At 47.1% G+C, this 15,617-nt stretch overlaps 2 protein-coding genes across 2 annotated transcripts in view; one reads left to right on the forward strand and one right to left on the reverse strand.

The window, feature by feature from the left end:
* The window catches only part of SMYD1 (SET and MYND domain containing 1), a 51,533-nt gene extending 42,483 nt beyond the window's left edge, over positions 1-9,050 (forward strand). Inside the window, exon 11 of the mRNA XM_039541754.1 lies at positions 8,973-9,050. The gene's annotated coding sequence lies outside the window, so the exon portion shown is untranslated. The remainder of the gene's footprint in view (positions 1-8,972) is intronic.
* FABP1 (fatty acid binding protein 1) lies at positions 7,101-11,906 on the reverse strand. Its single transcript, XM_039541756.1, has 4 exons — positions 11,772-11,906; positions 10,552-10,724; positions 7,989-8,081; positions 7,101-7,215 (listed from the first exon to the last, which is right to left on the reverse strand). Exons 1-4 carry the CDS (start codon positions 11,836-11,838, stop codon positions 7,165-7,167), a joined length of 384 nt encoding a protein of 127 aa, XP_039397690.1. The 5' UTR covers positions 11,839-11,906; the 3' UTR covers positions 7,101-7,164.
* Positions 11,907-15,617: the final 3,711 nt, after the last annotated feature.

Consider the following 15,617-nt stretch of genomic DNA (forward strand, 5'->3'; position numbering starts at 1 on the left):
GATGCTGTGAAGGCCAAAACCATAACTGGATTCAAAAGAGGATTAGATAAGTTCTTGAAGGATAGGTCCATCAATGGCTAATAGCCAAGATGGTCAGGAATGCAACCCCATGCTCTGGGGGTCCCTAAGCCTCTGTTTGCCAGAAGCTGGGAATGGGTCACGGGATGAATCACTTGATGATTGCCCCGTTCTGTTCATTCCCTCTGAAGCACCTGGCATTGGCCACTATCAGAAGGCAGGATACTGAGCTAAATGGACTATTGGTCTGACCCAATATGGCCGTTCTTATGTTCTTTTGTTCACCATCTGTAAAGTGCAGGTTCATAGATTCCCAGGCCAAAAGGGACCATGTGCTCATCTAGTCTGGCCTCCTGTATAGCACAAGCCATTGGGCTTCCCTGAATTAATTCCTGTTTGAATTAGATCATGTCCCTTAGAAAAACGTCCAGTCTTTATTTTAAAATTGCCGCTTATGGAGATCCACCCCAAACCCTTGGCTGTTTGTTCCAATTGTTAATTACGCTCATTGATCTAGCCTGAATTTATCTAGCTTCAGCTTCCAGGCAGTGGATCTTGTTCTATCTCTGTCGGCTAGATTAAAGTGTCCACAAAGGTACTCACAGATTGTGATCAAGTCACCACTTACCCACCTCTTGATTAAGCTAAACAGACTGAGCTCCTGGAGTCTAATTGGATACCAAGCCCGTCTCACAGGAGTGCTGGGAAGATGATTAGATAATGTTTGCAGGGTGTTAAGTGTTGTTGATTTTCACTGCATGGAAGAGGCACAGCAATCTGACAACCAGCTTTGCCCCTGCATGTATTAACACAGCGGCTCTTTAAACCTTCCTGTAACTAATCCTATTCAACAGATGCACCTACAAAGCAATTCTCATCCACTGTTAGTGAACGCTAGACCATGACCATGCTGCTAACATCATCCTTGAGACTGGTTTGGGTTCTGTACAGTGCCATTAGCAGGTTGTGTCACTAAGGCTGTCGGTTTTATGTTGAAAAGGAAATACATTAGAAACAGCATTTTTAAACAAAAAGGTGTTTTCTGTCTGTCTGTATTTCAGAAATCAAATTCTGCCAATTTTATCAAGCCGATAAAATTAATGGCATATTCAAGAAGTTTTTCACTACTCCCGACCAGAAAGGCTGGTGAAATAAGGCCAGGTTCTTCTCTCATATTATTAATTGACTTTGCTGCAGTTACTCTAAATTAACATGGGTGTAATGCAGACGAAAATCTGTCCCTTAAGGCCCACCTTACATTAGTCCATTGTGTGTATGGTATCTGGGCTCCAGTCTGGCCAATCCCTGATGATTCAGGGGGATGAAATTCTTTCTTGACCCCTACAGTGAACACTTCACATCTTTAAATAATGAGAATTTCCTACCTGCTGCTATTGTCCACAGCTGCTGATGTTATTAAAGGTCATAAAACTATTCAGGGAGACAAAGTGGGTGGGCTAATATATTTTATTGGACCAACTTCTGTTAGTGAGAGAGAGAAGCTTCCAAGCTTACACAGAGCTCTTCTTCAGGTCTGGGAAACACAGGGAAAGTCCACACTTAAAATGCTGCATTGATGCAGCTGCACTAATGCAGCTCTGAGGCTGTAGCACTTTAGTAAAGATGCTCTAAGCCGACGGGAGAGAGCTCGCCTGTCAGCGTAGTTAATCCACCGCCCCAAGAAGCGGTAGCTATGTCGGCGGGAGAAGCTCTCCTGTCAACACATCACTTTCTGCATGGTTTAGGTCGGTATAACTACGTCGCCCAGAGGTGTGGATTTTTCACACCCCGAGCGCTATAGTTATATCGATATACACCTGTAGTGCAGACCAGACCCCAGTGTGTCATAGCTACATACAAGATGGACTGGATTGTTTAGCAAAAGTAACTAACACATATTTCAAGGGCCCATTCAAGGTGAAGGGGCCTGTTAACAGCCCTACGATGGTGGGGGGGAAGTAAGAGGAGGGGAAGGCATCTGGGCGGAGGTGGGGGGTTGTAATAGCCCTCCAATCACAGGGGGAGGAAGAGGAGGGGCAGGAAGCTGGGGTGGAGGGTTGTTAGTGGGTTATAGATTGTCGTAATAAGCCATAAATCCAGCATCTCTGTTCAGTCCATGATTTTCAGTGTCTAGCAAAGTTATGAATTTAAGGTCCCAGGCTCGTCTTTTGAAAATGTTGTGGAGGTTTTCTTTGAGGATGAAGATTGATCGGTCAGATATGGAGCGATCACTCTGTGAAAAGTGTTCACCCACAGGCAATGTGGTGTGTTTGTCTTTTCTCATTTTCCGGTGTGAGTTCATTCGAGAGCGTAGTGATTGTCTGGTTTCACCCACCTAGCCGTTATTGTGGCATTTAGTGCATTGGATGAAGTACACCACATGTTGTGATATTACCTCACCCACCTTGTCTCTCTAATATCCTGGCACCAACACGGCTACAACACTGCATACATAAAACTATCCAGTCCTTTACAGATGACTACAACATTTGACTCTCTGGTCTCAGTCATACAAGTTAAAGACCTGATCTTGTGCCCACTAAAGTTAGTGTGAGTTTTGCTATTGCTTTCAGTGTGTGGAAAATTAGGTCCTAGGAGAGTCATGATACCCATCTGCTCAGAAGCTTCCAGTTAGGAAAGTGATCCTCCCTCCTTACTGCTGTGCTAATGAAGTGAAGGAGGAATCAGAGCGGATGCCATGGAGCTGAAGACTTGGGTGTGTGAGACAGAAGTTGCTGCAGGGTCATGGCAGGGAGGCCATAATACTGGGTAGAGGTAGGGGGACAACTTACCATTTTGGAAATCATCTTGTTCTCCACATAGTCAACTGTAATGGGCATGCCCAAGTGTTTCCTTTTAGCCCAAAGCTGCCCATCCATATGGGATGGTTTAGGTTGTGTTCCTGTGTTCTACTGCCTTCTGCTGGCCTGGCTATCACACCTAGTCGCTATGCAGCATACTGGACGAGCTGACAGTGTTACTTCTGGAGTTTTGTGACTGACCGTGGTAACTTTTTCCGCTTCTTTACTGCTTGCCATTGGCTGATGACCTTGGTCTCTGTCCGCACACGTCTCCGCTGATTGCTTGTTACGCATCATTCTCTATCCCCACATAGCTGGGTGAACAGAACGTTGGGAATCATTAAGAAAGGGAGACAGATAATATCATATTGCCTCTATATACCTTCATGCAGGGCTGTCCCTTGGGGGCCCGGGACATAGGTGCCAAGTTTCCAGCATGCTCCCCCGGCTCCGTCCAGGCCCTGTGACCACTCCACCCCTTCCTCCAAGTCCCCACCCCCACCCTGCCTCTTCCCTGCCCAGTTCCTCCCCCTCCCCAGACCGCGCTGTGCCCTCGCTCCCCGCCCCCAGTGCCTCCAGATGCCGCGACACAGCTGATCAGCGGTGAGTGCTGGGAGGGACGGGGAGGTGCTAATTGGCGGGGCCGGCCGGCGAGCAGGAGGCGCTTGGGGGAGGTTGGTAGAGGGGCTCCTCACCTCCCCGCCCACCTCCTCACGAAGCACAGGACCCCCCAGAGCATGGGGCCTGGGGTGGTCACCCCATTTTCCCATACCCTAGGGACGGCTTTGCCTCTATGGTACGCCCACATCTTGAATACTGCATGCAGATGTGGTCGCCCCATCTCAAAAAAGATATATTGGAATTCGAAAAGGTTCAGAAAAGGGCAACAAAAATGATTAGGGGTATGGACCAGCTTCTGTATGAGGAGAGATTACTAAGACGTTGACTTTTCAGCTTGGAAAAGAGATGATTAAGGGGGGATATGATTGAAGTCTATAAAATCATGACTGGTGTGGAGAAAGTAAATAAGGAAGTGTTATTTAGTCCTTTTCATAACACTAGTCACCAAATGAAATTAATAGGCAGCAGGTTTAAAACAAACAAAAGGAAGTTTTTTTCCTACAGAATGCACAGTCAACTTGTGGAACTCCTTGCCAGAGGATGTTGTGAAGGCCAAGACTATAACAGGGTTCAAAAAAGAACTAGATAAGTTCATCGAGGATAGATCCATCAATGGCTATTAGTCAGGATGTGCAAGGATGGTGTCCCTAGCCTCTGTTTGCCAGAAGCTGGGAATGGGTGACATGGTATGGCTCACTTGATGATTATCTGTTCATTCCTTCTGAAGCACCTGGCATTGGCCACTGTCGGAAGACAGGATACTGGGCTAGATGAACCTTTGGTCTGACCCAGTATGGCTGTTCTTATGTTGATGGGCTGACACATATAAGCGCCTGTCTCAATTGGCACAGGAGATCACAAGAGTTTCCCTGAAACCAACTGGTATTGTTGTTAGGGCTGTGGAAACAAATTCTGCCCACCAGCAGACTCATCAAAACCTCACATTTCATCAAACACGCATTGTGACTTTTCCCCATGGCAAAAGGGAAGTGAAAGAAATGATTCTCCATTTGTTTGAAAGTATGTATGAAACATGAGCAAGGCACTGCTTTGAGCCAGAGGCATGAGCTAATACCCCAGAACTAGGGGCCAGGAACTCCTGAGCCCAAATCCTGGGTCTGCCACAGGTTTTCTTTGCTGCCTTGAACAAATCACTCACAACTGCTCTATCTGTGCAAGGGAGATGATATTCACCACTGGATGAGGGAGTCATGAGGATTAGCCAGCTAATATCTGTACAAGATGCTGAGGATTAAAAGTGCTAAGTAGTCTATGAAGGAAAAGAACAAAAAAGAGAGAGGAAAAAACAACCCAACTTCTCAGAGCTACTGCTGCGGTGAGCTAGTGTCAGGAGCAGATGAGTCAGTTAGACAAAGGAGCTGACAATGGACACTAGAAATAAAAAAGATGGACCAGAGAAGAGATGAATCTTGTGTGGGTAGAGCCCCTCCCACCAAACCTGATTGGCTGGGGGGAGTGCCGCTTAGGGTGACCAGATGTCCCGATTTATTGGGGACAGTCCTCATATTTGAGGCTTTGTCTTATACAGGTGCCTATTACCTCCCACCCCCATCCTGATTTGTCAGACCTGCTATATGGTCATCCTAGTGCCGCTGCAAAACAAGGACACAGAACTGGCTACTGACCATCTGGGAGGGTTTGAGCTAATAAGAGATTGTGGGGGGGCTCAGGGGGCGGGGAGGGATATAAGCCCAGGAAGTTTGGAAGGAGGAGAACAAAGCAGCAGCAGCTGCCCCAGGAGGAGCAGAACCAGCAGCACAGAACAAGGGGCAGGCAGGCACCAAACAGCTGCCCGGACAGCTGAGCCCATGCAGCAGGACTTACCATTCTGAGTGCACAGTGCATGATAGCTAAGTACGGGGGCAGTGTGCGGTATGGTATACCAGGGCAAGGGACGCTGTGGAACCCCTGCCAGAGATCTGTCCCTGGGCTGAGTCTTTATGGTGTACAGGCGGCAAAGAGTTTGTAACTCCACCTAGAGGTCTTCCCCTGGGTTTGCTCCTAGGTTTGCCTGGCATGGGGAAGGAGTTGTTCTATCATTAAGCGTGGTACTTTTTCCAGGAGTTTAACTCTGATGCACCTAGGAGAGAGGGTTGGTGTGTGCGTGGGGCTGGGACCCCTTCCCCAACCCTGGGAATGCCCAACCTGACACTTGCAAGTAAATTGGAGAAAATTCCTCTGCAAAGTAATTAAGGTTTAAAAATAAATTTCAGACTCTCCTGCAGAGAGCCTGAAACTATGGCTTCTGAATGGCTGAATTCATATCAATGGGTGTAAACTCAGAGGCCAATGGAGACACTTTAAATGCCCAAACTGTTCACTGTTTGACTACCCACCACAAGGCAGGAAGAGGGAACATTGTATTTAAAAATCTACCATAGTGTTTCCCAAAGTAGGGGGCATGCCCCGCTGGTGCAAAGGACTAGTGAGGGCAGAGGGTTGTAGAAGATGTGCACATTAAGATGGGTCAGGCCTTTAACAACCCAGTGAGGTTGAAGGGTGTGTGTGTGTGTGATTAGTTTCATGTTCCTGAAGCTGTGTTCAACTGTATAAATGTTTGGAAACTTCATCTTAATGGGACATTTGATACCTGGAAAGATACTGGGACAAATTATTCAACAACCAGTCTGTAAGCACCTAAAGGATAATAGGGTGATAAGTAATAGCCAACATGGATTTGTCCAGAACAAATGATACCAAACCAGCCTAATTTTCTTCTTTGACAGCATTACTGGTCTAGTGGTTAGGAAGGAAGCAGTAGACTAGATGTATCTTGATTTTAGTGAGGCTTTTGACACAGTCCCACATGATATTCTGATAAGCAAGCTAGGGCAGTGAGGTCTAGAGGAAATTACTCTAAGGTGGGTGCACAACTGGTTGAAAAAAACATAGTCAAAGAGTAGTTATCAGTGGTTCACTATCAAACTGGGAGGATGGATCTAGTAAGGACCTACAGGGGTATAAACTCAGAGGCCAATGGAGACACTTTAAATCAGGGGTCCGGTATTATTAAATATTTTCCTTAATGACTTGGCTGATGCAGTGGGGAGGAAATATAACATTTGTGGATGACACCAAGCCAGGAGCAGTTTTGCAAGCACTTTGAAAGACAGGCTTAAAATTCAAAATGACCTAGATGAATGGGAGAATTGGTAGGCAATCAACCAGATGAAATTCAATAAAGAGAAATGCAAAGTCCTTAGGAAGGAAAAAAATCAGCCGCACAACTACAAACTGGGACTATCTGGCTAGGTGGTGGTACTGCAGTATCTGGGGGTTCTGGTGGCTCACAAATTGAATATGAACCAACAACGTGATGCCTGTGTTTAGCAACAGAACAAATACAGCATGGGCCGCAGCAATGGGTCTCAATGCTGACCCGGAGGAACCACTTCTGTGGCACAGAGCGTAGTACAGTCGCTATAGCCCGTTCATACTGGGCCCTCTGTGTAGAACTTGCTAGCCAGTTTGCGCCAATCGTGGTGGTGGCTTTTGTGATATGGATAGCTGTTCACTCGGAAAATGGAGAGAAACTGTGGCCAATACAGCTCTTACAATAGGCATCTGTGAATCACAACATTGCCACCAAATGACAAGAAGGATGCCAATAATAATAATTAATAATAATAACAACAAAGGTGCTTTAATACAAACTGTACTTTATTGGGCACATTTTACACAGTATAGGAAATGCACAGGATAGCTAGATTCTCTTGCTGATTCGCGTGTAGCTGATGTCTCCCAGGATCATTGTCTAAAAACCAAATAGAAAGCACAAAGCGTTAGTCTTTCACCGAGGTAGCCTGCAAATATCACACATATCAAGGCTCTGATCCCGCAGACCAGAGACCCACACTTCAGGGTGGGGCCCAAGGCCAACCAATTGTATCTCCTTTAAATTGCACTGCTAATCCTTTAACTATATTAATAAATACTCAAAAACATGTGTGTCCAGTGTGACCTTGCTTATTTGAAACCAGTCGGCTGAGCCTCCTCCCGTTTTTTCCGACGCAGAGTCATGCCCCACAATGTCTACCATAATGAGAGTGAAAACATTCTTCACTTATCTGAAACCTTGATTATTCACACTTTTCAGTGGCCCCAATGCCCGTTGGATAATTAAGGGTGTACAGCATGTAGCGTACCTCACATTCTCATTGAAAATGGCCTAAAATGGCCACTTGATTGACCCGCCAAACTTAAGCACCTGGGGTAGACGTTGGTCATTAACAAAAGGCCAAATTACGCACACGCTTGTACACGATATATTTAAAAGAACTGATTTTCATACGTTACTACCTAATAGGGCAGATCCTTAGCTGGTGGGAATCAGCATAGCTCCACTGAACTCAGGAGAACTATGCCAATTTATACCTGGGGAAGTTCTGGCCCGTGTATAAACTAGTACTCTGGGTCTGTATTCTGTGCTGATAGCTACTTGCTGGTCTCCATTAGAAACTCCCACCATAGCCTCATGCTGTAAGCGATGACGTTTTTCAAATGTTCTATATAACCTCATATACTTACGTTGGTGACTATGTCTCCCTTTATTTCAGTGACGGATTTGATTTTGTTCAAGTTCGTGACGAGTTTATTGTCACCTTCCATTTGAACAACCGCCTGATAGAGAGGGAGTAGGGGAGAAGAGAGACATGAACATTACTGCCTGTGGAATAAAGACCAATTTGCACGCTCATGTGTCTAATTATTTGATATATTAGGCAAGTGTAAGACTCCAAATTAACTAAAGGTGTGAATTTGAAGTGGATTAGTTAAATCACATTAAATCCCTGGATGGATGCTGTTATTCAGAATTAAAAGTGGCCTTAATTCCATTTAGTTACTAAACCAAATTAAGGCCACTATAATTTTGAATGAGGGTGTTCACACGGGAGTTTAATGCGGTGTAACTAATCCATTTCCAGCTCACTCCTTTAGTTCCTTCAGACTAACTTTCCTGGATGTCCCTGTGTAGACGAGTCCTAAGTGGTTTAACATCACTGCTAACTGAAATTACATAAGTAAAAGTCTTTCAATAGGAAAACATTATTTATTTGTCTACCTCCTTAGATTGTAAGCTGTTTGGGGCAGGGAATGTCCTTTTATTCCACGTTTGTACAGCACCTAGCACAGTGGGGTCCTGGTCCATGACTGGGGCTCCCAGGCAGTATGATAATACAAATAGTATCAACCTACATGCTCCCTAGTGGCTGTTATATAGAAGGTAAAACTCTTATAGCCACACTTGCAGAGGATTCTCCTTTAGCTCAAGTGCTGGTGGCCTGTGGTTTGCTCCAGCAGTTCATGATGCTATCCCCAGTACAACACATGTGGGATCTCAGCGACCTCTAGGTGTGTAGCATTGCAGTGCTATTTCAGGTGACTGAGGAATTCCTCCAGCCTTCAAAAGATCTAGAAAGCCACCTGCTGATGAGATAGAGACGGTGAGGTGCAGGAATTGCCAATGCTGGGGTTTTAAGTGAACCGTTGTATCTGTCCTTTTCCTTCCAGGAACAGGAACCATCCAGTTTTAAGAGCTACGAACCCTAATTCCACATGCAAACAACGGCAGAGGAAGGAGCAGTCAGAGCAGCCAAAGAGCCTGCGCATAATCCTTCTTTAAGAGGGCAGGTTTTTGTTTTATGCCTGTACATCTCTTGCCACATTTCATCACCCCCTTTTATAAAAATAAAATGGAACTCGTGTCTCTCTTGTAATGTAACAGACCACGTGAAGTCAAACCTGATTCACTGTCTAGTCTGGAAGAACGGTATTTAACACTTTTACAGAATTGTTCATCTGTGGCTCTCAAACATGTTACACATGGGGAAACTGAGGTAAAGAGAGGTTGCAGCCCGCATTTTCAGGGGTGGCCTATAGTTTAGGGCATCTAACTTTAGACATCCAAGGCCTGATTATCAGAGGTGCCGAGTGATGAGTTTAAGTAGGAATTTGGTAACAGTGAGCAGCCACACATCCAACCGAAGTCAATGGAAAGTGCTTAGCACCTGTGGGAGTTAAGCCCTGGGGTTCTAATATAGGGCACTCAGCAAGAGGGGCACCCAACATTTGAGGCCACTTTTGAAACTTTGCTGACACGCAGCCAATGGCAGCCCATGGCAGTGAGCGCCACGCCCAGGACGACAGACTCTGGCTCATGCCACAGTGCTAAGAATAGCTGTGATAGATGGTGCTCTTAAGCTGCAGTTTGGGCTCTAAAGCCCACCCCATCCCTAGGTTTCAGAGCCTGAGCTCCAGCCCGAGCTGCAACGTCTACACAGCTTTTAGCACTGTGGCCTGAGCCCAGTGAACTGGAGTCTGTTGACCTGGGCCTAGTGAACCTGGTCTCCTGTCTAGAACCTCTGCTCCTGTCTAAAACAGGGCAAGGCATGGCACCCAAGTGGCCAGACGTCCTCTCCATTGTGCAATGCTTCCCTCAGCTACAGTTTGGAGCCTTACTTCCCCTCCACTACAATAAATCACACATGGCCAAGCTGTGAGCCACGATCAATCCATGAAGTTACACAATACAATCCATGGCCACCTAAACTTCACTACCTGGGACTCAGGCCACAGCAACTACAGGTCCCAGCATGCAGTGCTCCACTTTGATCCATGTGCATGCTGGGAGCTCTAATCATTGACAGCCACACATCCCTCTTACACACCAGGCACCAAATTCTTTGCCAGTGTAAATGGTGCAATCCCACTGAAGTTAGAAGAGCTGCACACATTTAAACAAGCAGAGAATTTAGCCCAGCAGCAGTTACGGGCTTTGATGCATCTTGCAGATCTCCAGGGCCAAGCTGATGGTGTGTTTGTTAGTTGAGCAAATCTGGGGCACCGCTGGGTTAGATGAAAAGGAAATAAAGTGCTACAAGTCCACTAGAAATCAACTGCCTTGTACTGGGGGCAATGTCAGTTCAGCCCTTTCTGTGGGATAGTGTAGCTGGGCCGTGGTGTCAGGGCAGGATCCTGCAAGGTGCAGAGGGCCCCTTCCAGGGGATTGAGCACTCTCAGGGAACTCAGCACCCCACTGGAGATGCTCAGCAACCCACAGCCCTACACGAAGGGAGGACCGGGCACCTACCTTGACCTTCTCTCCAGTTGGTGTCTCCAGCTCGGCCTCCTCTCCAATAGTGAACTCATTGGTCAGCACTTTGCTGCCGGTTGTCACGGTGACCTTGAACTTTTTGCCATTCTGTACAATTTCTGAGATGCTCTTGATGTCCTTGCCCTTCTCGATCAATTCATCAGAAAGACCTGGCCAGAAAGAAAAGCCTAGGCTTAGTGAGCGTTCTCAGGAGCTCTACTTCCGGGGCAGATGGGGAAGCCACACAAACAGAGCCAGCTTTCGGGGCTGTGAAATCCCCGGCTGAGAGGGCTCCTTCGCTGGTGCACAGTGGCCTCACTCTGAGGGACACTTCCTAAGTTAACATAGGACCAGGCAGTTGGCTGCTGTTTGAGTGCAATGAACAATGTCATTCATAGTCTAGTCTGGGAAAGTCTCCAACCCCAGGACTTGTCCCCATTCCTACCCGGCTGGTTAGAAAGAGGAAGAAATGCCACCCCTGCCCTCACCTTGAAAGTCTAAGGGGAAAGAGAAGATCAAGCAAAAGAAAGTGGATGGAGGAGAGGAGAAGACAGGAATTTTTGTGGGAGATGTAGAGAGACAGGAGAAAATACAATCCCTGGCCAGAAAATTATTGAAAATGTAAGCCAACATTTTTCAAACTTGAGTGTCTAAAAGTAGGCACCTAAATCTACCTTCAGGCACCTAAATAAGTGACCCATTTTACCTAGTTCTTGCCAAGCAGTTGAATCAGAGGTTCCATACAAAATGAACAGAGTGACAGATTAGCAGAGTCAAGGCAAAATCAACAGAGATTCATTTAATAGATTCCTAGGACCAGCTCCTCAGCCAGTGTAAATTGGCATACTTCCTCTGGCTTAGGTGGAAATTCACACCCGTCTGCAGTAGCTGAGGATCTGGCCCGCAGACTCTTAGGGCAGAAGGGACCATTATGGTATTTTAGGCTGATTTCCTGCATAATACAGGCCAGAAAATGTTATGCAATGTTTCCTGCATGTCAATCATAGAGATTCATTCCATCATGTGTTCTTTTCATGAATGCATCAGACCACATGTATAAAAATTAAGGACAGTAAAATTCAATATTAGAAATTAAAATTATTTTCATCTAAATCCTGAATGCCTGCGCGCAATAGACTCAGATTAACCAATGTTGGACACTACATACGGTCAGAGGCAACACACACTAAACATAGTTACATGTATCTGATACTTACCAAGGGCTTTCATGAAAGGCTCGAAATTTTCATGGGACTGGAGTTCAAACTTTCCATTGAAGCTCATGATGGAGATGTTCTCTGTGGCCTGTCAGGAGAGAATGTAGCTTGTCAATAACCAGCGCTTGGGCTTTATAAAGATTCATTGCCTTGAAAGTTGGTCAGAGGTCATATGATGTCATTCTTTTATGGCCTTGCTCAAACATTAACATATGACTGAGCAATGGTCAGTGATAAATTGCCCTCAGCTGCTGACCTAAGTTTGCAAAGTGGGGTAGGTTATTTTTGACAAAGACGTGGAATTACAGATGTAACAAAATACACAGCAGCATCTGTAAAACTAAAGAAATGGGGGGGGGGAGTGCAGAGAGATTTTGTCTGCTGGTTGTCAGAGAAAAAGCCAAATGACTCAAACCAACTAGAGCAGCGGTTCTCAAACTGCGGATTGGGACCCTAAAGTGGGTCATGAGCCCGTTTTAATGGGGTCACCAGGGCTGGCTTTAGACTTGCTGGGGCCTGGGGCCAAAGCCTGAGTCCCACTGCCCGGTACCAAAGCTGAAGCCCAAGCCCCACCACCCGGGGCTGAAACCCAAGGGCTTCAGCCCTGGGCGGCAGGGCTCTGGCATTGGCTTCGGCCCTGGGTGGTGGGGCTCAGGCTACAGGCCCCCACACCTGGGGTTGAAGCCCTTTGGTTTCAGCTTTGACCCCTCCCACCAAGGGAGGCGGAGTTCAGGCTTTGGCTTGGCCTCCCCCCCGCCCCAGGGTGGCCGGGCTCGGGTGGGCTCAGGCTTCGGTCCCCCCTCCTGGGGTCATGTAGCAATTTTTGCTGCCAGAAGGGGTTCGCAGTGCAATGAAGTTTGAGAACCCCTGGACTAGAGCTCTGGAACCACATTAGAAAGAGCAGGGCAGCTGGGAAGATATTTTGACATCTGGGTGTGGTGCTGTGTGAGACGTAGAGATTTTCATTTGCTCTTCCCAACATATTGTCACAAAGAGCAATGGCTATGGGCCAACAGCTACACATATCACCCACTTGTAATGCTTGGCAGCATCAGTGTAACGGCAACTTGTGTTGCAATCCAGGGTTATCTCTGGATCTCACAACAGTATTAAAAAGCAGTGACCATCCTCCAATAGGCCAATGAAGCTACAGATGAGTCTGAACCAAATCCCCAGCTCCAAACTTGGAAAAACTTTGTTTCAGATCCAAGCTTGATCACTGGCCTTTGTCTCCATATCCGGGCTGAGCTTATGAAAAAAGAGCTGGTTGCCACTAGATCAGTGATGGCAGTGGAGGTGATAAAGCCCTGTGCTACCATAAAAGCAGGGGAAAAGAAACAGCAACAAGCCATCCCTAGACTCCCCCATCCCCACCCACCCACTGCCAGTTGGCTACTTAAGGATAATCACTGCACTCAGAGCTGCATATTAGTGTCTCTAAAAAGCTGCGTAATTTGTGAGGTGACCAGCAGCCTCCATGCTGAACTGTTGCATGATCCTTCCATCCAAAAAGCTACTGTGAAAATCCTCCTCACTGCTTGGAATCATCCTTCCTTGGCTGGTCTCTGCCTGGTTTGTGCATCAAATCCAGGCTTCCATTTGTCACTCTTAGAGGTTTGCACAGTGCTGCGCCTTAGTCCATCTCTGATCTCATCTCTTCCTACGGACCCTGAGGATTTCTGTCATTCTTCCTAAGCCACCAGCCTAATTAGTCTCTTCTTTTTCCATCTTCCATTCTCACCCCTGTTGCTTCTTATGCTGGGAAGTCTCCTTCTTTACTAGATAACCATTAGGGCTAGGAAAAATTTTCTATCAAAACTTTTCTCTATAGAAAATTGAGGGGTTAACTACATGTAAATTTGTGCAGTAAGTTTCTGCTTCCCTCTGATTTTTTTTGTCAGAAAATCACAAAACTTAAAACCCCAATTTTTTCATTTTCAGCCAAAATTTTTCAATTTTTCAATGAAAAGTCACAAATTTCCACAGAAAACAACTCCATTTTCCAACCAGCTCTACTGACCAAATTTGGTTCTTCCGAACCCCTCCTTAAACCTCACAGCTTCCATTAAACGTTTCAGGGATGACCCACTAAAGAAATCCACAACTCTTCACTGTCTGTGACAAGAGCTTTCTTTGTTCAGCTGGTTTATCACAGCACATGTCTGAGCCGCATTGTCTGGGCTATATTAATCCAGTTAGCATCTGCTGGGGTAACCTTTGTGTTACCCCTTTTGACCCGAGCAGTTAGTTAAAAACCTGGGCTCTTGCATGCTGTTCCAGTTACAAGAGGAAACTGATGATACGGCCAGGTATTGTTGATGCAATCCTGTTTCCCTGAACACAGGACGAATCAAATCACAAGAGCCAGCTGTTTTTCTCTCAGCTCAAAGCCTCTTTCAGCCAGCTCTCAGCCCCAAAGGCTCTGTCTCTCTAGGCTTTTCTCAAGGCCATGCTCCCAGTTCTAGTTCAGGCTTTGTCTGTTGCTTTCTTCCTGCCTTTTCTCTCAGATTCTCTGGTCTTTTTGCTGTTTCTCTCAGACACACAAACCTGCACAAAACAATAGCCAGAGAACCCTCTCCTCTCATGGGTGCCTTTGTTTGTGTTCTCTCCCATCTAGTGGCACCGAGACCACTTAGAGAGAGTTTAATGAGTCTGCTCTACAGCCTTAGCTAAGAGCCGTATGGCTTTTAGCTCATGCAGTAGAGGGTTATGCATTTAGCTTCAGAGGTCTCAGGTTCAATCCCACCCACTCCTGACCAGGGTCTGTCGGTGTTACACAGGGACCCATTTACACCTTCTCCAGCCAGCTTCAGGGCATATCAGAAACAGGCTGTCTCGTGGGCGTAATTTATCACTCACTCTTGCTGGAAGGATGAGTATTCCAGGGCCTATGGTGTTTGACCAGGCCCCGTCTCTGATTCTGACACTAACCTCCCACCCACTTCTGCGTGTGGGCGGAGGACAAAATGTGGATTTTGAGTCACCAGGGCTTTGCCAGGCTGCAGGAGTTTTAACGAGCCTCTCAGCCAATTTTAGATCCAATTACAACATCCTGCACTCAGGGACCTTGCACGTGTGTGCCACTCCCTGAGAGATTTGGCTTCATTACCCAATGGGCAGATCCCAGTGAGACAACAGTGCCAAATGAAGCCAATGGCCCAACGCCTCTTCTGCCTGAGAAAGGGCTGTGTAAAAACATCAGGATCTGACAGAGAGTGTTTTAAATTGTGACAGGTACAAATCCTAGTGAATCAGTCGAACTGCAAGTGTAGACTAGGACCGATTTCTGAGACCCTGGTTAAAGCCTGCTCTAGTCTTGCACTCCTAGGTATGGGAACTAGGGTGCAGGGGGGGAGGGTGCTGTAGCACCCCCAGATTTTGTGCAGGGTCCCAGCACTGCTGGCCCCGCGCCTGAGGCTCTGCTCCTGGCCCACACCCAGGGTCCCGGCTGCTGCCAGCCCTGTGCCTGGAGCTCCGCTCCTGTCCCCATGCCCAGGGTCCCAGCTGCCGCCTGTCCCGCACCCGAGGTTCCAGCTCCTGCCAGCTCCCGCTGGGGGCTGCACTCCTGGCCCCGCACCTGGGGTTCTGCTCCCACCCGAGCTGTGGTCCCAGCCTTAGCCCCTTCACCCCTGTCCTCTCCACCCCCTGGCGCCACAGCCCAGTCCTGGCCCCAGCTCTGAGGAGAGGGGGCATGGACAGGCATAAAGGGGGGGGGTGAAGTAAAAAGTTTGGGGACCCCTGACTTTCAGCACCCCACTGTAAAAAGTCTTCCAGCGCCACTGCTTGCACTAAGACTGTGTCCATCCCCATTTCAATTTCATCCAGCCCTGACACCCAAGGCCTGTC

Source organism: Mauremys reevesii, linkage group 5 (genome assembly GCF_016161935.1).
Source record: "Mauremys reevesii isolate NIE-2019 linkage group 5, ASM1616193v1, whole genome shotgun sequence".
In the NCBI taxonomy this organism is placed as follows: Eukaryota; Metazoa; Chordata; order Testudines; family Geoemydidae; genus Mauremys; species Mauremys reevesii.